At 41.8% G+C, this 24,158-nt stretch overlaps 2 protein-coding genes across 2 annotated transcripts; both read right to left on the bottom strand.

Moving 5' to 3' along the window:
- Positions 1-4,035: 4,035 nt before the first annotated feature.
- Positions 4,036-15,088, bottom strand: LOC128519529 (protein C19orf12 homolog). Its single transcript, XM_053493289.1, has 5 exons — positions 15,046-15,088; positions 14,827-14,946; positions 14,168-14,285; positions 5,095-5,264; positions 4,036-4,977 (listed from the first exon to the last, which is right to left on the bottom strand). Exons 1-5 carry the CDS (start codon positions 15,086-15,088, stop codon positions 4,712-4,714), a joined length of 717 nt encoding a protein of 238 aa, XP_053349264.1. The 3' UTR covers positions 4,036-4,711.
- Positions 15,089-20,844: 5,756 nt separating this feature from the next.
- Positions 20,845-22,718, bottom strand: plekhf1 (pleckstrin homology domain containing, family F (with FYVE domain) member 1). The gene is made up of 2 exons (XM_053492642.1): positions 22,626-22,718; positions 20,845-22,318 (listed from the first exon to the last, which is right to left on the bottom strand). Exon 2 carries the CDS (start codon positions 22,307-22,309, stop codon positions 21,470-21,472), a length of 840 nt encoding a protein of 279 aa, XP_053348617.1. The 5' UTR covers positions 22,310-22,318; positions 22,626-22,718; the 3' UTR covers positions 20,845-21,469.
- Between the last annotated feature and the right edge of the window lie 1,440 nt (positions 22,719-24,158).

The raw sequence follows: 24,158 nt of genomic DNA, 5'->3' as shown, positions 1-24,158 counted from the left end.
TAGTATTTCAAATAGCATAGAAGGAGAGCATCCTGAACTATAGAAAAGTTCTTAGTGTAGCTAGATCAACATATCTCTCCACTCTTATAGAAAATAACAAAAATAATCCTAGATTCTTATTTAATGCTGTAGCCAAATTAACCAGAAATAAGACCACTGCAGAAATCTCCACAACAACATCATGCAATAGTGAGGACTTCATGAACTTTTTTAATAATAAAATTGTAAATATTAGGCATAAAATTGAGGCTTTGAAACCGAACAGTTTAATTGATGCAGATGTTAATCTAGCCATGTCAGATCAGAACCTAGAATACTTTACTCCCCTTGAAGAGAATGAACTAATTTCACTCATCTCTTCTGCAAATTCATCAACCTGTATATTAGATCCTGTACCGACACATTTTCTTAAACAGATAGTACCAGCAATAACAGAACCCCTGTTGAGAATAATTAATTCTTCACTCAGCATTGGTTATGTTCCAAAATCTTTTAAATTAGTAGTTATCAAACCAATAATTAAGAAACCTGACCTCGACCCCTGTCAGCTGTCCAGTTACAGGCCGATATCAAACCTCTCCTTTATCTCTAAGATTCTGGAAAAGATAGTAGCGGAGCAGCTATGCTCATATCTACATAGAAATGGCATACATGAACTGTATCAGTCAGGATTTAGGCCTCATCACAGTACAGAGACAGCACTCGTTAAAGTAGTAAATGATATCCTATTGGCCTCTGATCAGGGTTGTGTAACTATGCTTGTATTACTCGACCTCAGTGCAGCTTTTGACACTGTTGATCACGCTATTCTTTTTCACAGATTAGAAAATGTAGTAGGAATTAAGGGTACAGCCCTCTCCTGGCTCAGATCCTATCTGACCCATCGTTATCAGTATGTAGACTTAAATGGTGATTATTCTGCATGTTCTCTAGTGGAGTTTGGCGTTCCGCCGGGGTTAGTTTTAGGTCCACTGCTTTTTTCCCTTTACATGCTTCCTCTGGGCAACATAATCCGTAAGCATGGTATTAGTTTTCATTGTTATGCTGACGATACACAGTTATATGTCTCAGCAAAACCTGATGAGAAAAAACAGCTTCTAAAATTGAGCAATGTGTGCAGGACATAAGAAATTGGATGCTAATTAACTTCCTTCTGCTCAATCCGGATAAGACAGAAGTTCTAGTCATAGGACCGCATACAGCTAGGAGTAAAATTTTAGATCACACCGTAACTTTAGATGGCCTTTCTGTTCCATCAAATGCAACAGTGAAAGACCTTGGTGTGATTATTGATTCCAGCCTTTCATTTGAAGCTCATGTAAATAATATTACCAGGATAGCATTCTTTCACCTCAGAAATATTGCCAGGATAAGAAATTTATTGTCACTAAACGATGCAGAAAAACTAGTTCATCCTTTTATCACCTCTAGGTTGGACTGTTGTAATGCCTTACTGTCTGGTTGTTCAGCTAGATGCATAAATAAGCTTCAGCTAGTCCAGAATGCAGCAGCGAGAGTCCTCACTAGAACCAGAAGATATGAGCACATCACCCCTATCTTATCTTCACTGCATTGGCTCCCTGTGAAATTTCGCATTGATTTTAAAATACTACTCTTGACATATAAAGCATTAAATGGTCTTGCGCCGCAGTACCTGAGCGAACTGCTAGTGTCTTACGAACCACCACGCCTACTTCGACCAAAGATGCAGGCTGCTTGTCAGTACCGCGTATTATGAAAAATACAGCTGGGGGCAGAGCTTTTTCTTACAAAGCCCCAAAATTATGGAATAGTCTTCCAAATAGTGTTCGGGACTCAAACACAGTCTCAGTGTTTAAGTCCAGGCTAAAAACCTATTTATTTAGCCAAGCATTTTTATAAATAGATTAGCCTTAGGTAAAGGAGCAGATCTGGGAGCAGATCTCGTCACATGGATGCCCCGTCTGTCTCTCTGGGATGCGTCTGGTGTCTAGGGATGATTCTCTCTACCTAGAAAATGGTTCTGGCCTTGACTGGTGTTGGCAACTGTTTCTCTGGGGACTTGACAGTTCGATAGTTCAGGACTGGAACTTCCTACAAGTCTAACTGGGTCTTCAATAACTACCTGGACTCCATATTAACATCAATTAACATCAGCTATTAGAGCTGAACTGCCTGCCACCTAACACACTATATAAATGCAGATTATTTACTGCTTTCTGTTTCACCCAAATGAGGATGGGTTCCCTGTTGAGTCTGGTTCCTCTCACGGTTTCTTTCTATTACCATCTCAGGGAGTTTTTCCTTGCCACTGTCGCCCTCGGCTTGCTCACCAGGGACAAACTGACCATTTTGATTCTTACAAATTTACATTTCATACAAACTTAAATAATTCTTCTGATTATGTAAAGCTGCTTTGCGGCAATGAAAATTGCTAAAAGCGCTATACAAATAAAATTGAATTGAATTAAATTGAATAGAAGGAAAGCTCCAGGCCCAGACGGCGTGACACCAGCCTGTCTGAAATCCTGTGCTGACCAGCTGGCTCCCATCTTCACACAAATCTTCAACAGATCACTGGAACAATGTGAAGTGCCTTCGTGCTTTAAACGTTCCACAATCATCCCAATTCCAAAAAAAACTAATATCACAGGACTTAATGACTACAGATCAGTCGCCCTAACATCTGTGGTCATGAAGTCATTTGAAAGACTGGTGTTGGCCTATCTGAGGGACATCACAGGACCCTTACTGGACCCCCTGCAGTTTGCTTATGGAGCAAACAGGTCTGTTGATGATGCAGTCATCATGGGACTACACTCTCACTGTACACTCTCACTGTACACCCTGTACATTTTCCGTGTACACTCTCTGTGTACACTCTCCGTGTACACCCTGTACACTCTCCTTGTACACTCTCCCTGTACACTCTGTACACTCTCACTGTACATTCTGTACACTCTCACTGTACACTCTCCCTGTACACTTTGTACACTCTCCCTGTACACTCTCCCTGTACACCCTGTACACTCTAACTGTACACTCTCACTGTACACCCTGTACACTCTTCCTGTACACTCTGTACACTCTCACTGTACACTCTGTACACTCTCACTGTACACTCTCACTGTACACACTCACTGTACACCCTGTACTCTCTGTACACTCTCCCTGTACACTCTGTACACTCTCACTGTACACTCTGTACACTCTCACTGTACACTCTCACTGACCACCATAATACTGTACACCCTGTACACTCTCCCTGTACACCCTGTACTCTCCGTACACTCTCCCTGTACACTCTGTACACTCTCACTGTGCACTCTCACTGTCACTGACCACTGTAATACTGTACACTCTCCCTGTACACTCTCACTGTACACCCTGTACACTCTCACTGTACACTCTCCCTGTACACTCTGTACACTCTCCCTGTACACTCTTCCTGTACACCCTGTACACTCTTCCTGTACACTTTGTACACTCTCCCTGTACACTCTGTACACTCTCCCTGTACACCCTGTACACTCTCCCTGTACACTCTGTACACTCTCCCTGTACACCCTGTACACTCTCCGTGTACACTCTGTACACTCTCCCTGTACACCCTGTACACTCTCACTGTACACCCAGGTCAGGTTTTTCTTCACATCATGTATTAGACATGTCCTTAACATTATATATATATGTGTGTGTGTGTGTGTGTTTATACGGTTACATTAGTTGTCTGAAACACAACTAACAGAACCCTTGATGAACAGCGTTATAATAACGACGCATTAATTAAGGTGTTCATCTCCACCCAGCACAGCGCCTCAGGCTCCTCCTTCTCCTGATTTACACTAATGAATGTTTGTCTGTTCACTCGGAGTGTAAAGTGGAGATTAAAGAGCATGTGTGAATAAATCCACAGTCAGGAGGGACGTCAGTTATTCTGTAGAGATTCAGCAGCAGCTTTGTAAACCTACAGCCGTGAACTCTGACACCAGTGTCTGTGATTAAAGGTCTATGGAGTTTATACAGATAAAAAGTAAATGATGAGTGTCGTTAATATTATGCTCTCATTTGGATTTATTTGTTTTTGTTTTTCCATTTTCCAAGTGTAAATATCCGTCAAAACATCTAAAACAAACAAACAGCAGGAGAAATGATTCCTATTGGGTTAAATTATAGAAGAGGAGCTGGGCGTGTCGCTGTGGGCGTGTCCCTGTGGGCGTGTTTTTGTGCACCATTATAAAAAGGCGTGTCTTTGAGCTCTTAACCGTGGCACATAAGAGCAGTGTATTCCTAAGCTTATTTAGAGTAATGTGGGCGTGGCTACGGTAAGCTCATCTTCTTACTAAAAGACATGCCCTGGACACGCCCCCACAGTGTGGACACACCTTGAACATGTCTGCACAGTGGCTTATTGTTTAGTCTGCTCTCGCTGAGATCAGTTCTATTAATAAAGATCTAAAGTCTAAACTCCACATATAATCAGCCTGCTTTAATTAAATTAAATAAATCCCAGAATTCCTTACACACACTTCATACACACCTAAATGTAAACTAAAATATCTAAATCTAATCAAAATGATTCTTTAACACAAAAAAGCATAAATTTTATTAAACTTCATTTATCCACAGTACACCTTCATGGCTTCTCCTCTTGTTTAAACACGCACATGATTTCTACATGTGTGACAAGATGATTTGATTTGACGTGTGTGTGTGTGTGTGTGTGCTGCGCTCAGTCTCCGTACTGGATCTCAGAGCGGAGCTCGTTGGTGACATAGTTGTGGATGGTGGTTACAACACGCTCCTGTAATCCGACGTTCCTCATCACCAGGGTTATGAGCTGCAAGGCGTTGGTCCAATTCAACCCGCCCAGAACCGCCATCACGTCCGTGTACAGCTTCTTCTGCTGCTCAGGCGGGAGCTCCATGAGGATCTGAGAAACCGGTTTAAACTGACCGCTCGTCATCCCCCAGCCGAGAAGACCCCCGACTGCCCCGCCTCCAACACACACACACACCACACACACACACACACACACACACACTTAGTGTGAACGTTTCACATTGACACAAAAACAACAACAGAGAGTCAGCACTTATTCTCAAGGCTTTATACCGACAGCGATGCCGGCAGGTCCGAGCAGAAGTCCTCCTATTAACGCACTTCCTCCCGCCACCACCGCTCCTGTCCCAGAACCCATCACGGCTGCCTTCATCTGCTGATTGGAGGAAACCTCACAGCACAACCTTATGACATCAGAAACCCGCTCCATAACCTCACGCAGCCTGGAGATACACATCAACAACATGAAGAGAAGAACACAACTTACTGGGGTTCATCACCATCATCACCATCATCACCATCATCATCATCACCATCATTACCAACATCACCAACATCATCATCACCATCATCACCATCATCATCATCATTACCAACATCACTAACATCATCATCATCATCATCATTATCATCATCATCACCATCATAAGGGTAAGTGTACAGTATTTATGTGTGTATGTATATATGTTGGACATATGTGTATGTATATATCCTGGCAGGCCTGCCTCTGTCCATGATTCGTCCTCTGCAAATGATCCAGAATGCAGCAGCACGTCTCGTTTTTAACCTTTCCAAGTTCTCCCACACCTACCCCACTCCTCAAAATTTAAAACACTGATGCTTGCCTACAAAGCTAAAAATGGCCCAGCACCCTCTTACCTCTCTGCTCTAATCACACCACGCACTGCACCACGTTCCCTCCGATCCTCCAGCACTGCTCGCCTCATCCCACCATCTCTCACGGATCGAGGGCGGCATTCATCCAGGCTCTTTTCTGTTCTAGCACCTAGGTGGTGGAATGAACTTCCTCTAGATGTCCGTACATTAGAGACTTTGACTATCTTTAAACGACGACTCAAAACGCATCTGTTTCTCCAGTACTTGGACTAACCCCAAAAAAAAAAAAAACCCTCTTCCCAGTTGTGTTGGACTAATGGCACTTAGTTATTAACCCAGTGTAAGTATGTATCCAGTGATGTAAAATTTAAAGCACTTTTTGTATGTTGCTCTGGATAAGAGGGTCTGCCAAATGCCTAAATGTAAATGTATATATGTGTGTGTGTGTGTGTGTGTACTATGTGCGGCATAAATTGACTGATATTGTCAAGTAGCCAAAGGGGGTAGGAATAAATAAGTTTATTATCAAATTAAATCATTACCATCATCACCACCATCCTTTATTACACACATTCTAACACACACACACACACCAGTCTCTCTCTCTCTCTCTCTCTCTCTTTCTCTCTCTCACACACACACACACACCAGCAGCACTAATCAGTCATAAATCATAATAGTTCGAGTCTCCGCGTGTCCAGAGGGTTTTTAAGTGAGAAAACTAATGTTATAAGAGCTAATATTAAACCAGGATATTTATAAAATCGTGATACAGTGGAACCTTGGATTGTGAGCATAATTTGTTCTGGAAGATTGTTTATGTACCGAAACACTTGTAAATCAAAGTCAATTTGCTCCAGTAGTAAAAATGAAAACTCAGAATTTTCGGTCCACAACCCAAAAAATGTGTGTGTGTGTGTTCTCGCACAAGCTGTGTATGTATGTGTGTGTTTGTTTGTGTATGTGTTTGTGTTTGTTTGTGTTCTCGCACACGCTGTGTGTGTATGTGTGTGTTTGTTTGTGTGTGTGTTTGTGTTTGTTTGTGTTCTCGCACACGCTGTGTGTGTGTGTGTGTGTGTGTGTGTGTGTAAGTATGTGTGTCTTTGTGTTCTTGCACACGCTGCGTATGTGTGTGTGTAATGTGCTGGAAAGTATTCATAGCGCATCACTTTTTTCACATTTTGTTATGTTACAGCCTTATTCTAAAACGGATTAAATTCATTTTTTTCTTAGAATTCTACACACACCACCCCACAATGACAACATGAAAAAAGTTTACTTAAGATTTTTGCAAATTTATTAAAAATAAAAAAATTAAGAAAGCACATGTACATAAGTATTCACATTGTTTGCAAAATTGAGCTCAGGCGCATCCTGTTCCCCCTGATCATCCTGTTCCCCCTGATCATCCTGTTTCCCCTGATGATCTTGTTTCCCCCTGATCATCCTGTTCCCCCTGATCATCCCGTTCCCCCTTATCATCCTGTTCCCCCTGATCATCCTGTTTCCCCTGATCACGCCTGTGACGTAGCTTCCTGTTTTTCGTATTGTTCCCGCGAAAGTTCCTCGTTTGTTTGTATCAGGGTTTAGATTCCATTACCTTTTCTTGTTTATTCTAAATAACAACATTAACAAATTTTCAGGCTTTAATACTGCTGGATTTTTGCCTTTTTCTGTTTGTTTGATTTTTTTGTTTGCGCTTTTTCGGGGAACGCGCGTATCATCTGAGAACAACAAGCGGAATCCATCACCAAATAACTACCCAGGTACGATCGATATCATGTCTAATATTCAGCTTGTTCAGTGTGTAGAGTGCAGGATGTTTAGACATTCTTCCTCCGTCGTTAGTGGTAATTTTATTTGTGATAGGTGTGTGTTAGTGAGCACTCTGACGGAGAAGATATCAGTGTTAGAGGAGCGCATCCAGACTTTAGAGAGGGTTAGAGAGTGTGAGAGCAGTGTTATTCCTGTAGCGGACAGTCTGGGTGCCGCAGGCGGAGATAACCAGCCCCCGACTCCGGCATTAGAGCCCTTACAGCGGGGCGAGTGGGTGACGACTCGGCGGCATACTCGTTCAGCCAAAGCTAACGCTAAGGCTAGCCCACCGGAGCACACCTCTTCTGCGCTTCACGTGTCCAACAGGTTTGCTCTCCTCAGTGATGCACCCACTGAGAAACCTGAAAGAGCTCTGGTTATAGGAGACTCTATACTGAGACATGTGACATTAGCCAGGCCTTTAGGGGCGCCAGCGGCAGTGGTTAGGTGTATCCCGGGAGCCAGAGCACTGGACATAGCAGGTAATCTTAGGGCTCTAGGACAGCACAGGTTCTCCAAGATAGTGGTACGTGCTGGAGCTAACGATATACGCCTTCGTCAGTCAGAGGTTAGTAAGAATAACTTTATAGAGGTGTTTAAATTAGCGAAGGCGATGTCCGATGGAGTAGTATGCTCTGGTCCCATCCCAATGAGACGTGGTGACATAACTTACAGCAGGTTATGGTCGCTGAACCGCTGGATGTCCAGGTGGTGCTCCGAAAACAACGTGGGCTTCATTGATAATTGGAAGACCTTTGAGGGCAAAGCTGGCCTGTTAGGGCGGGACGGTGTCCATCCCACTCGGGAAGGTGCTGCTCTCATTTCCTGTAGTATAGCTCATAGTCTCAGAAGAGGCCTAGTTAATCGGTGACAATCCAGAGCCCAGGCCAGGGAGCAGACAGACAGGCTAAACCAACCGTCTGCTAGCTGCATAGAGTCGTCACTCAGGGTTCATCATATTGAGACTGTGTCTGTTCCCCGAGCTAAAAACAAATTTAGAAAGACTCAGAAAGTCTGTTTTAGTAATTTAATTAACAGCCGGTACCTCTGATCTGAAGCTAGGACTGTTAAATATTAGATCTCTCGCATCTAAAGCAGTTATAGTTAATGAAATTATCACAGATCAGGAGTTTGATATATTATGTTTAACAGAAACCTGGATTAAACAGGACGAGTATGTAGCTCTAAATGAAGCTAGTCCTCCTGCATACAGCTACATACACCAGCCTCGGTTAACTGGTAGAGGAGGAGGCGTCGCAGTTATTCACAATGATAATCTGACTATTATACAAAAACACGGACACAAATTTAATGCATTTGAAATTCTCTATAGTAACATAAAGTCAGCTCAGTCGATCCCGCTAATTGTCATTTACAGACCTCCAGGGCCGTACTCTGAATTTCTCTGTGAATTTGCAGATTTCCTCTCAAACCTAGTCGTTTCTGTAGACAAAGTGTTAATTGCTTGAGATTTTAATATTCATTTTGAAAACCCAGAAGACCCGCTGAGAACAGCATTTATGTCCGTACTGGACTCGGTAGGAGTAAATCAGTGTGTAGTAGGACCCACTCATAAAGCAGGTCACACTTTAGATTTAATAATATTATTCGGATTAAGTATAAGAAATTTATTCACAATTCCACAGTCTGAAGTTATCTCAGATCACTATCTTGTCTCAATTAAAGTGTCTCATAGTAATAATGTACACACAGCACCGCGCTACCGCCTTAAACGTACATTCACATCAACTACCAAACAGAGCTTTATCAATAATCTCCCAGAGTTATCAACTTTGATTGGATCGCCATCTGATTCCACAGAACTCGATCAGGCGACTGAATATTTAGAGTCGACATTTCGCTATACCTTAGATAATGTAGCTCCAGTTAAAAGAAAAATGATTAGAGATAAGAAACTCGCTCCCTCGTATAACGATCACACGCGCACTTTAAAACAGACCGCTCGGAAATTAGAACGCAAATGGCGTCAAACTAAATTGTTAGTTTTCCAAATAGCATGGAAGGAGAGCATCCTGAACTATAGAAGAGCTCTTAGTGTAGCTAGATCAACATATCTCTCCACTTTTATAGAAAAATTACAAAAATAATTCTAGATTCTTATTTAATGCTGTAGCCAAATTAACCAGAAATAAGACCACTGCAGAAATCTCCACAACAACATCATGCAATAGTGAGGACTTCATGAACTTTTTCAATAACAAAATCATAAATATTAGGCAAAAAATTCAGGCTTTGAAACGAGACAATTTAAGTGATACAGATGATAAATTAATCACATCACATCAGAACCTAGAATACTTTACTCCCCTTGAAGAGAATGAACTAATTTCACTCATCTCCTCTTCAAATTCATCAACCTGTATATTAGATCCTGTACCGACACATTTTCTCAAGCAGATAGTTCCAGCAATAACAGAACCCCTGTTAAAAGTAATTAACTGTTCACTCAGCAGTGGGTATGTTCCTAAATCCCTTAAATTAGCAGTTATTAAACCAATAATTAAAAAACCTGACCTCGACCCCTGTCAGCTGTCCAATTACAAGCCGATATCAAACCTCCCTTTTTTCTCTAAAATTTTGGAAAAGGTAGTATCACAGCAGCTATGTTCATATCTACATAGAAATAGCATACATGAACTGTATCAGTCAGGATTTAGGCCTCATCACAGTACAGAGACAGCACTCGTTAAAGTAGTAAATGACCTCCTATTGGCCTCTGATCAGGGTTGTGTCACTATACTTGTGTTACTCGACCTCAGTGCAGCTTTTGACACTATTGATCATGGTATTCTCCTTCACAGATTAGAAAATGTAGTAGGAATTAAGGGTACAGCCCTCTTATGGCTCAGATCCTATTTGACTGATCGTTATCAGTTTGTAGATTTGGATGGTGACCATTTCTCATGTTCTCAAGTTGAGTTTGGTGTTCCGCAGGGTTCAGTTTTAGGTCCACTGCTTTTTTCCCTTTACATGCTTCCTCTAGGCAACATAATTTATAAACATGGTATTAGATTTCATTGTTATGCTGATGACACACAAGTATACATTTCAGCAAAACCAGATGAGAAAAACCAGCTTACTAAAGTTGAGCAATGTGTGCAGGACATAAGAGATTGGATGTTAATTAATTTCCTTCTGCTTAATCTTGATAAGACAGAAGTTCTAGTCATAGGACCACAAGCAGCTAGAAGTAAGCTTTCTGATTAGGTGCTTAAACAAGCTTCAATTAGTCCAGAATGCAGCTGCGAGAGTCCTCCCTAGAACCAGAAGATACGAGTACATCACCCCTATCTTATCTTCATTCCATTGGCTCCCTGTGAAATTTCACATCGATTTTAAAATACTACTCTTGACGTATAAAGCATTAAATGGTCTCGCGCCGCAGTACCTGAGCGAACTGCTAGTGTCTTACGAACCGCCACGCCTACTTCGATCAAAGGACGCAGGCTGCTTGTCAGTACCGCGTATTATGAAAAATACAGCTGGGGGCAGAGCTTTTTCTTACAAAGCCCCAAAGTTATGGAATAGTCTTCCAAATAGTGTTCGGGACTCAGACACAGTCTCAGTGTTTAAGTCCAGGCTAAAAACCTATTTATTTAGCCAAGCATTTTTATAAATAGATTAGCCTTAGGTAAAGGAGCAGATCTGGGGGACTCATGGACGTAGAGTATTATGGTGAACTGGTATGTTTAGATGCTGTCTTCCCCACTCTCATTGATCACTCAGGTTTGTTGACGGTGAGGTGATTGGTTGCCTTACATCTCTGGAAGCCCTCATGTTTGTGTTTCCTTCTGGCTCTCCCTTTTTAGTTATGCTGTCATAGTTAGTTCTGCCGGAGTCTCTGCTTGCACTCTACACTAAATATACATTCACTTTTTACATTATGTGACTGTGACCATACCTAACTGTTATTTCTCCATCTCTTTGCTCTCTCCTTTTCTGCTCTCTCCCTCTCTCTCTCCCTCTCTCCTTGTTCCGCTCCCTATCTCTCTGTCGAGCTATACATGTCGCTCCTGAGCTGCCAGTGATCCAGACCTCCTCTGCCCGCTGGACCTCTCTAACTCATCCTGGAGTCCTGCTTCTGGTTGGAGATCTCATCACATGGATGCCCCCGTGTGGTCTGCCTGGAATGCGTGTGGTGACTGGGGATGGCTCCACTTTTCCATAAAGGTGGTCCTGTCCTCGACTGATGCAGACAGCTGTTCTCTGAGGACCTGTAACTTCAGTCGCTCAATAGTTCAGGACTGGAATTTTTCACAGTCTACCTGAACCTCCAGGAACAAACTGGACTTTAATCTTACACATCTCCTCTTATACTGAACTTCCAGTCTCGCATATTATTATGCACATCAATCCCTGCTATCTGTTATCACCCAGATGAGGATGGGTTCCCTGTTGAGTCTGGTTCCTCTCAAGGTTTCTTCCTATTACCATCTCAGGGAGTTTTTCCTTGCCACTGTCGCCGTCGTCCTAGGCTTGCTCATCAGGGACAATCATATAATTTTGATTCATACACATTCACATTTCATACAAACTTAATTCTTTTGATTGTGTAAAGCTGCTTTGTGATGATGTAAATCGTTAAAAGCGCTATACAAATAAAATTGAATTGAATTGAATTGATCATCCTGTTCCCCCTGATCATCTTGTTCCCCCTGATCATCCTGTTTCCCCCGATCATCCCGTTTCCCCCGATCATCCCGTTTCCCCCGACCATCCCGTTTCCCCCTGATCATCTTGTTTCCCCCGATCATCCTGTTTCCCCCGATCATCCTGTTACCCCCGATCATCCTGTTTCCCCCGATCATCCTGTTTCCCCCGATCATCCTGTTCCCCCTGATCATCCTTGTAAGGGCCATATTTCATTCTTGTGATTTGTTGTTATGTTTATCTTATTTCAGTTTATTCGTTAAGCATTAAGCATTAAGTATCATACTTATAATTTGTATTGTGACATCATTTCATGAGTTGTTCTGTGACATCATCCCACAGTTATGCAGTTTCATGTCTATCACACGTTAGTTGTTGTTAAGACACGGAAGGATACAGAAAGGTGTGGAGCACACAAGCTTTTGACCGTGAGACAGTAAGCTAAAAGGAATACAGTAAAATGAGTTGTTGTAACTGTAATCTATCGAAGCTACAGAACACAGCAAGCGACTTGTCATGACTACAGTGGATTTATGCAAGAAACTGTAACAACCGTTGTTTTTGATGTTGAAAATAAACAAGAGACAAAGAAATCAACAAAACGTCTGAAGTCGTCAGTGACACTGTGTAACAAAAGACACGCGTCAGAACTTGTGAATAACATGCATGTACAATCCTGTTTCCCCCCCGATCATCCTGTTTCCCCCCCGATCATCCTGTCCCCCCCCCCCCCGATCATCCTGTTCCCCCCCGGTCATCCTGTTCCCCCTGATCACCCTTGAGATGTTTCTGCAGATTAATTGGAGTCCACCTGGGGTAAATTCAGTTGATTGGACATGATTTGGAGAGACACACACCTGTCTATATAAGGTCCCACAGGTGACAGTTCATGTTGGAGCACAAACCCAGCATGAAGTCAAAGGAATTGTCTGTAGACCTCCGAGACAGGATTGTCCCCAGGCACAGATCTGGGGAAGGTTACAGAAGAATCTCTGCTGCTTTGAAGGTCCCAATGAGCACAGTGGCCTCCATCATCTGTAAGTGGAAGAAGTTCGAAACCACCAGGACTCTTCCTAAAACTGGCCGGCCATCTAAACTGAGCGATCGGGGGAGAAGGTCCTTAGTCAGGGAGGCGACCAAGAACCCGATGGTCACTCTGTCAGAGCTCCAGAGGTCCTCAGTGGAGAGAGGAGAACCTTCCAGAAGGACAACCATCTCTGCAGCAATCCACCAATCAGGTCTATATGGTCGAGTGGCCAGACGGAAGCCACTCCTTAGTAAAGGCACATGGCAGCCGTCTGGAGTTTATCAAAAGACACCTGAAGGACCTCAGACCAGGAGAAACTAAATACTCAGGTCTGATGAGACTCTCTTTAGAATAAGGCTGTGACATAACAAAATGAGGAGAAAGTGATGCGCTGTGAATACTTTCCGGATGCTCTGTATGTGTGTGTGTTCGTTTGTGTTCTCGCACACGCTGTGTGTGTGTGTGTGTGTGTGTGTGTGTGTGTGTGTGTGTTTGTTTGTGTGTGTGAGGCTAAAGTAAGACGAGAAGAGGAATGACTCCCCTCCCTCCCCTCTTATTTGAGGGGGCTACTGTGTGGGACGACTTTCACTCACTCACACACACACACACACACACACACTAACAGAAACACTGCTTCATCAAGAAAATTAACAAGAAACATCTCTGACACTTGACTGAGCGACACACGGAATCACTGCTGTAACGTAAAAATAAAAGAAATTAATCTGCACTTTACCTTAAAAGTAAAATACCTAAAAAGAATCGCGACAGAGCAGTGTTTCCATTAGTGTGTGTGAGAATCTAAAATAAGCTCCCTCTCCCCCTTCTCGTCTTACACACCCTTCCTCCACTCTTTTCACACACACGCGCGAACAACATGAACACTGTTTTATCAAAAAAATAAACAAGAAATCTCTCTATTGACACTTGATTGATTGACACACTAACGGAATCATTGCTGCAAAGTAAAATAAAACAAATAAACCTGCACATTACCTTGGAAAAGAATCAGGACAGAGCAGTGTTTCTGTGTAGAGCAGAGAGAAAGAGAGAGAGAGAGAGAGTGTGTGTGTGTGTGAGAGAGAGAAGGCAGGAGCAGGTGGGGAGAGACACGCTGTCCAATGACACACACACACTAACGGAATCAATGCCTGGAATCAATGAGTGAGAGAGTGAAACAGGATCTTTCACACGTGTTAAGGACGAAATTCACACACACACACACACAATATAAAATATGCTTTACACACACACACAATATAAAATATGCTTTACACACACACACACACACACACACACACACACACAAATACGTGGTCACAGTGTTATAGTAAACAGTAGGCACGTGCACAGTGGTTGATTATACCAGTTAGAAATGCGCACTAAGACTCAGCAGGGGAGACGATTACCCACAATTCTGCAGCGCAATAGAGAGAAAAAACGTTGGCTCAGTTGTAATCATGTGACGCTCGGCGTCAAAACAAGAAGCGCATGCGGGACACATGATACTTAATGACATTTAGTGCTCGTTTATCAAGACAGATTTTATTAAATTATTTTTGCTCATACTTACTTATTAGAGCTGTGATTATGTATTATTATTATTAGAGCTGTGATTATGTAGCTGGTGATCGCTCCTTTCTTTTCTGGTCGACGTGGAGATTCGGGGATGGCACGGTCGGTTCGGAGGGCACACTGAGACAACGGCGAGGGAGATGTGCGCACGCCCACACACGGAGCCACAAAGACGGGGAAACAAACAGGAGAACACACTTCTGGGGAGAAACAAGGAGAACAGGTAAGTAATTTTAAGACACTTATTCGAGTCTTACTCGTCTGGAGATTCGGTCCACTTTCGTCTTATGAGCCCGGACGTTGAATGTTGTGTGGCGTGCGCTTTTGAGAGTTCGTCCTCATTGTGATCAGGTGGCGGTGATTAGTACTCTGGAGATGGGGGGCGTGGTGTTTGACTTGATTCGGAGCCTCGCCCGATTGTGACAGTATTATTATTATTAGAGCTGTGATTATGTATTATTATTATTAGAGCTGTGATAATGTATAAATTTTTTATTATTAGAGCTGTGATTATGTATTATTATTATTATTAGAGCTGTGATTATGTATTATTATTATTAGAGCTGTGATTATGTATTATTATTATTAGAGCTGTGATAATGTATAATTTTTTTATTATTAGAGCTGTGATTATGTATTATTATTATTAGAGCTGTGATTATGTATTATTATTAATAGAGCTGTGATTATGTATTATTATTATTATTATTATTATTAGAGCTGTGATCATGTATTATTATTATTAGAGCTGTGATAATGTATAATTTTTTTATTATTAGAGCTGTGATTATGTATTATTATTAGAGCTGTGATTATGTATTATTATTATTATTATTATTAGAGCTGTGATTATGTATTATTATTATTATTATTATTATTAGAGCTGTGATTATGTATTATTATTAATAGAGCTGTGATTATGTATTATTATTATTATTATTATTAGAGCTGTGATTATGTATTATTATTAATAGAGCTGTGATTATGTATTATTATTATTATTATTATTATTATTATTAGAGCTGTGATTATGTATTATTATTCCTATTAGAGCTGTGATTATGTATTATTATTCTTATTAGAGCTGTGATTATGTATTATTATTAATAGAGCTGTGATTATGTATTATTATTATTATTATTATTATTAGAGCTGTGATTATGTATTATTATTCCTATTAGAGCTGTGTTCGAGTGAGGACTCTCGCTGCTGCATTCTGGACTAGCTGAAGCTTGTTTAAGCAAATTGTTGAACAACCAGACAGTAAGGCATTACAATAGTCCAACCTAGAGGTGATAAAAGCATGAACTAGTTTTTCTGCGTCATTTAGCGACAGTATATTTCTTATCTTGGCAATATTTCTGAGGTGAAAGAATGCTATCCTGGTAATATTATCTACATGAGCTTCAAATGAAAGGCTGGAATCTATAATCACACCGAGGTCTTTTACTGTTGCACTTGATGCTCAACTTTAGTAAACTGGTTTTTCTCATCTGGTTACTAAGAGTAGTATTTTAAAATCGATGTGAAATTTCACAGGGAGCCAATGGAATGAAGATAAGATAGGGGTTATGTACTCGTATCTTCTGGTTCTAGGGAGGACTCTCGCTGCTGCATTCTGGACTAATTGAAGCTTGTTTAAGCACCTAATCAGAAAGCTTACTTCTAGCTGCTTGTGGTCCTATGACTAGAACTCCATAACAATGAAAACTATTACCATGTTTACGAATTATGTGGCCTAGAGGAAGCATGTAAAGGGAAAAAAGCAGTGGGCCTAAAACAGAACCCTGCGGAACACCAAACTCAACTTGAGAACATGAGGAATGGTCACCATCTAAATCTACAAACTGATAACGATCAGTCAAATAGGATCTGAGCCATAAAAGGGCCGTTCCCTTAATTCCTACTACATTTTCTAATCTGTAAAGGAGAATACCATGATCAATAGTGTCAAAAGCTGCACTGAGGTCGAGTAACACAAGTATAGTGACACAACCCTGATCAGAGGCCACTAGGAGGTCATTTACTACTTTAACGAGTGCTGTCTCTGTGCTGTGATGAGGCCTAAATCCTGACTGATACAGTTCATGTATGCTATTCCTATGTAGATATAAACATAGCTGCTGTGATACTACCTTTTCCAAAATTTTAGAGATAAAGGGGAGGTTTGATATCGGCCTGTAATTGGAAAGCTGGCAGGGGTCGAGGTCAGGTTTCTTGATTAGTGGTTTAATAACTGCTAATTTAAGGGATTTACATTATTTGAATACATATATTATGAATCCTTACATCTCAGGAAGCCCTCATGTTTGTGTTTCCTTCTGGCTCCTCCCCTTTTAGTTATGCTGTCATAGTTAGTCCTGCCGGAGTCTCTGCTTGCACTCTACACTAAATATACATTCACATTATACATTGTGTGACTGTGACCAGACCTAACTGCCATCTCTCCTCTTCTTCTCTTCGTCTCCCCCTCTCTTTCTCTCTCTCTCTCTGTCGAGCTACACATGTCGTTCCTGAGCTGCCAGTGATCCAGACTCCCTCTGCCCTCCGGACCTGTCTGACCCATCCTGGTGCCCCGCTTCTGGCTGAAGATCTCATCACATGGATGCCCCGTGTGTCTCTCTGGGATGCGTCTGGTGTCTGGGGATGATTCTCTCTACCTAGAAAATGGTTCTGGCCTTGACTGGTGTTGGCAACTGTTTCTCTGGGGACTTGACAGTTCGATAGTTCATGACTGGAACTTCTTACAAGTCTACCTGGGTCTTCAATAACTACCTGGACTCCATATTAACATCAGTTAACATCAGCTATTATAGCTGAACTGCCTCCCACCCTACACACTGTATAAATGCAGATCATTTACTGCTTTCTGTTTCACCCAGATGAGGATGGGTTCTCTGTTGAGTCTGGTTCCTCTCAAGGTTTCTTCCTATTACCATCTCAGGGAGTTTTTCCTTGCCACTGTCGCCCTCGGCTTGCTCACCAGGGACAAACTGACCATTTTGATTCATACAAATTCACATTTCATACAAACTTAAATAATTCTTTTGATTGTGTAAAGCTGCTTTGCGGCAATGAAAATTGCTAAAAGCGCTATACAAATAAAATTGAATTGAATTGAATTAGAGCTGTGATTATGTATTATTATTATTATTATTATTATTAGAGCTGTGATCATGTATTATTATTATTATTATTATTATTATTAGAGCTGTGATCATGTATTATTATTATTATTATTATTATTATTATTATTAGAGCTGTGATCATGTATTATTATTATTATTATTATTATTATTATTAGAGCTGTGATCATGTATTATTATTATTATTATTATTATTATTATTATTATTATTATTAGAGCTGTGATCATGTATTATTATTATTATTATTATTATTATTAGAGCTGTGATCATGTATTATTATTAGTTCGACCTGCACAATCTGGCAACCGGCAGTCAGTCCCTCTCTGCACTGTAACACACACACACACACACTTACACACACACACACACACACAGTGAAAAGTGAGAGACACAGCGGTGTGTTGAGGAATACAGGAGGTCAGGTATGATTATACTGCACACACACACACACACACACACACACACACCATGTGGGTTTATAGCGTTAGTTCATTGAGAACTCTGAGGTTTAAAGAGAGAAGTCCTCATCTCAGAGATCCTCCTCCTCCTCCTCATTATTATTATTATTATTATTATTATTATTATTATTATATCAGATCATATATTTTATAGATTATAAGGTTGGACTGGTTTATCAGTGAGGAAGAGATTTTCTGCGATAAAAAACGAAGAACATGATGTAAGTCGACTTTAAGACCTGGATATATTCGAATTCAAATGTTATTTGTCACATACACAGTCATACACAGTACGATATGCAGTGAAATGCTTAGACAACTGCTCGTGACCTAAAATAGAAGACTATGAATAGTAATAGGAAATAAATATGAAAATTAAAATAAAGGGTAAATAAAACTAGGAAAGAATAAAATAAAATATTAAAGTAAAAATAAATAAATAACTGTACAACAAAAATACACAATACAGAAAATATTTGAAGTTATATAAAGTAAATGACTTTATTCTACATTTCATTTTTTACTGCTACAAAAGGTTGAATAATATTTTTAGTGAGTGACATCATTACTGTTTTTGTTACTGCGGATGGACTGTTGGTGCCACATGTCTCAGGTAAACCCAGGGGACGAGACGGAGACACTGTGGTGAGACGGGCGTATCGTACACCTCACTACAACAGTCTGTATATACAGATAGAAATCTGTCCTTTATAAGGTGAATTCAGGCGTGACAGGGAACACGTCATTACTCTATACTGTAATGATTCAGTCGAAGGCTGGAGCTCAGGTTATCAGACACCAGAGCAGGGCTACTGATAATTATTTGCCAGTGCAGCCGGACATGAACAACCCAAGCTGCGGTCATCTTTATGGCCCGATAGCTTTGTCACGCCTGCTTTAGTGTTAAAGTACGACCTTGACATCAGGCTGTTTTATTTGTCCTGATAATGTCGACTGCAACTCAAATATTTCTTCTGGTAGCCGAATAACTTCCAGGTGTCCAGGGTATTGACCACCCCAGTGTCATTACAGTCCACAACCAATCGAACGTCTCTGGAGGGACGTGTTTGTGCTGCAATCCTCTCAAGGCATGTTCTAATCCCTAAGGCATGTGTTTGGGGAAAATCCCTACAGACCACACAATCTGGAGGAAGGTCTGGCACAGCATGGCTTTGACTCTTTACTTGCTACTGATGCTGATGACGATGATGACGCTGATGATGATGATGATGATGATGGTGATGATGACAGTGATGATGATGATGACGGTGATGATGCTGCTGCTGCTGCTGCTGCTGCTGATGACGGTGATGATGACGGTGATGATGACGGTGATGATGCTGCTGCTGCTGCTGCTGCTGCTGCTGATGATGATGATGACGGTGATGATGACGGTGATGACGGTGATGATGCTGCTGCTGCTGCTGCTGATGATGACGGTGATGATGATGATGATGCTGCTGATGATGATGATGACGGTGATGATGATGATGATGATGATGATGACGGTGATGATGATGATGACGGTGATGATGATGATGATGACGGTGATGATGATGATGATGATGATGACGGTGATGATGATGATGATGATGATGACGGTGATGATGATGATGATGATAGTGATGATCTCCCTGCTTTAATTGTAGTTCGGTCTCAAATTAATCTCATTTAACACTAACAGAAGTCGATCTCTCACGCTGTTGATCACATTTTAGATTTACAGATAAAGTATCTGACGTGCAGAAATCTCAAATGTTGCGTAAAACTGAAGCATAAAACACACAGCTGCTGCATCCGCTGTCGACTTACAATAGATATTCTTTCTCTCTGTATTATAAAGTTTATGTTTGTTCCCAAAGTATCAAAAACTAACAAATTAATGTTTGTTATAATATATGAAAGTGTAAAAATGTAGTTTTCTTTGTTCTTTATTTGTTTGTTGAAGAGTATGATCACAAATATAAAAAAATATATAAAAATAATTGACAGCCAGGTGTGAAGAGTATAAAATATAAACAGAAATTTAAAAAGAATACCATTTATGGCTAATAATTTAAAAAAGAATACCTTCATTACATGATAGTTTTTACATACAATACTTATGTACAACCTCGAGACATGAGGATCATCTTAACCAATCAGAGGGTTTAGCCGTAATAATTCTGTACGGGCTGGAAATGTCAAAGCAACGTTCTCTCCTTCACCTTGTTCATGTGTTACTTGTAAGTATGTGTGTGTGTGTATGTGTGTGTGTGTGTGTGTGTGTGTGTGTGTGTGTGTGTGATAATTCCAAAAATGTGCTGATTTTCATGAATTTTTGAGCGTGTTAAGGACTCCAAAAGCCCTGGATTCTGGGAAAAAAAGATCCTTATAAAAACAGTAGGGCCCTTCACATGACATTAGCATTATTACAGCTCTGACGTCACAGTGATGATGTCATAGTGCTGATGTCATAGCATTTGGGTCCTAATAACAATTAAGACAACTGCGCTTTTTATAATAAAATTTATTAGGGCTTGAAATATAACATTAAATACAAACATGTACAAACACAAACAGTGTCACACCTCACACCTCCACCAGAGGGCGCAGCCTTGTCGTAGTACTGACGTCACTAATCAGCATCTCTGCTGTGTTCTTAAGTCTATGTAGCACTAAATATAAGTAATATCTTATAATAGTAAATCCTTGTTTTTCTTGATATTACATGATAACATTGAGTAAAATGATGATGATGATGATGATGATTTATGATAAAACTTTGCACACAGAATATTAATGTAGAAACTCAGCAGCATCAGGATTTTGACACAGAACAATAATAGTGTTTTCATCATAAAATGTTTAAATATTTAAATATTTTGATAGTGTGTAGTCGTACACTGAGTGTTCTTCACCTTAGCGTTGAATTCTCGTCCCACATCCTCGCGGTCCAGCACAGGAGAAGGTGGAACACCGTCGGTGGTGTGGATGAAGATGAGGAGATGATGTGGCAGTGAGATGGAAATAGTGTTGGGAAGAAATGAAGATGATAATGATGTGTGTGTGTGTGTGTGTGTGTGTGTGTGTAGTGGAGAACTGCAGTGTTGTCTTTTTAAGTGTATCTGTAGGTTCCTCAGATGTTCTGTAGAGGTCCACGCTTGGGCGATGGAGGTTTGGTGTGCTGGGGGTTGAGGTAGCAGTAGAGCGGCTCAGGTACTTGGTAAGTGTTAAACCATGTGGTGTGTGTTTGGTTCTCCTCGTCACTGGAGTCCTCATATTTGGGCATCTGCTCGACCGAGTCTTTCTCCCTGAGGGACTCATCGCAGACGTCCTGCCCACTCAGAACCTCCCTACAGAGACGACACACCCGGACCGGTTTGGGTGAGATGTGTGCGAGGACCGCGCGACCCTTCGAGCAGGAGTTACACACCACGAAGCCGCAGTTTCTGCAGTGGTGTCTGCGCTGCGTGACGTTAAAGGGTTCCGCGCAGCGCATGCACACGGCCGAGGCGGCGTCGGGGATCCAGGTGGCGGCGAACGGCTTCATCGCGGTGGACAAACCGAGCTTTTTCAGCTGCTCCATCCTGCAGCGCTCGATGTGCGCCATCCACTCCTGCTTCTCCTCCAGCGACTCCGCGGAGATGCGGAAGGACTTGCGCGGTGTCCGGAGGAGCCACTGGTTACTCATCCCCGCCTCGTCCTCCAGGTCCTCCTGCTTCAGTTCCTCCAGACGCAGGATCTGCTGGTGGCTGTTCCAGCGGCCCGGGACCACGATGCTGCCGTACACCAGGATGTCGTTAAACAGGAAGAAGGCTTTGGGCTGCGGTTTGCGTCTGCACAGCTTCAGCAGACGACCTTCTCCGATCAGGATGCGATCCGGAGCCAGGAGGGGTTTCCCACCGGGCATGAAGGAGTTCTCGACGGCCAGGACACGCTCACGGTTCTCCATCGGGAACTTCGGATCGTCCACCATCACCAGGGTCTGCGGGAACATGAACGAAAACCAAAGTAAGGATCAACACGAGTCTGTGGACATCTGGATCATGTTCCTTGGATCTCTTGTCTGAGGAGTTACTGTTCAACTCGACTGCGCGGTAAAAAGCTCAGTAAAAAGACGCGGAGCTTGGACCACAGCGTGATCAATCAGAATCAACAGATTTATTATTTTATATCATATTTCCATTAGAAACAGGACTGGATTAAACCTGGTCTTTATATTAAAGTCAGCTAAAGATAAAGCAGAAGAACCTTCACTCAGCTCTACACAAGTTCATCAGGAGGTATTTTACCTGAATCTTCAGGAGCTCTCAGTGTGTTTAAAGTTTCCTCTGGTTTCTCAGGTCTTTAATCAGATAGATCGCATGTGTGTGTGTGTGTGTGTGTGTGTGAAGAATGTGTGATGAGGAAGTTGTCTGTTCTTATATACGTGCGTGCATGCGTGCGTGTGGGCGTGCGTGCGTGTGAGTGTGAGTGTGTGTGTGTGTGTGTGTGTGTGTGTGTGTGTGTGGTAAACCAGTCTTTCCGGCTGGTTGGGAATTTCTGTGTTTTCTTAGAATCCCAGTAAAATGAGGTCAGAGTTTAAAGAGACCTGGAACAAACAGGTATGTTCTTCTCACACACACATTTACATTCACATTTACATGCTTTGATGTTTCTATCTCTGGATCATCTTATCTCTGAGTCTCATCAGTTACACACTGGTGTAGAGTTGCTTTTTGTTTCAAACGTACAAATAGAGGAAGTTTTTTCCACCACGCAGGACGAGGACAGACAGACGGTCCAGACGGTCGTCCTCCTCCGTCCCTGAGACACGGTGGGACCAGTTCCTGGACTGGTTTCTTAGCTCTGTTGGCAACACACACACACACACACACACACGCACGCACGCACACACACACACACACACACACACACACACAGCACTAAAGTCTAATCACGACACTCCTTCACATTTAGTAACAGAGCTGAAGTCCATCTGTGGACGATTAACACACATTTACGTCCTGATGATTTATTTAAACATTATTTACATTTATAACGTCCTGTAGTTTCAGTCCTGACTGTGACGCAGCGCTGACGCTGGAGACTCCTTACACTGATGTCACTCAGACAAACAGAAACATCTTCAGCACATCAGTGATTGTGGAAAAGAACCTCAACAGTGTGTGACTGATGGTACTTAGTGTTAGTAACCGTATAACTGGGGTGAGGATCTGTCCCCTGTCCCCTGTCCCCGTCCACTGTCCACTTCAAAGCACCTCTGTAAGGCGCTTCTGCCGAAACCCTGAATGTAAATGTGATGGAAATCAACGGTTACATGGTTTGTTTATGCAGAGCGGTTGCTTTGGATGTTGTTGTGTTTGTGAGCTGTGTGTGTGTGTGTGTGTATGTGTGTGTGTGTGTAATAGTTCCGTCTTGGAAGTTGTGTAACTAATGAAAGGAGTTGCAGTGGATCGTGAAACCTGGAGCTCGTTTTCATGAAAATCTGTGATTTTATTTTAACAGAAGTGCAGTGATGTGTCACAGGAAACACCCTTTACCATGGAGAGGAAAACACACACACACACACACACACACACACACACACACACACACACACACACTCCATGTAATCACTTTTCACACTACTATTTAGAAATTGAACATTTAGAAACAACATGAGGACAAACTGCAGGAACATCTCAAGACATCAGGCAGGAAGTTCAAGCTTGGTGTCAAATGTGTCCTCCACATGGACAACGACCCCGAGGACCTTCAACAGAACATGTGTACACAGAACTAGAAGTGTGTGTGTGTGTGTGTGTGTGTGTGTGTGAGCTGCC

This window comes from Clarias gariepinus, chromosome 3, assembly GCF_024256425.1.
Source record: "Clarias gariepinus isolate MV-2021 ecotype Netherlands chromosome 3, CGAR_prim_01v2, whole genome shotgun sequence".
NCBI classification, from domain to species: Eukaryota; Metazoa; Chordata; class Actinopteri; order Siluriformes; family Clariidae; genus Clarias; species Clarias gariepinus.
Note: the sequence above shows the minus strand (reverse complement) of the source record. Positions and strands in the feature narration are given on the sequence as shown.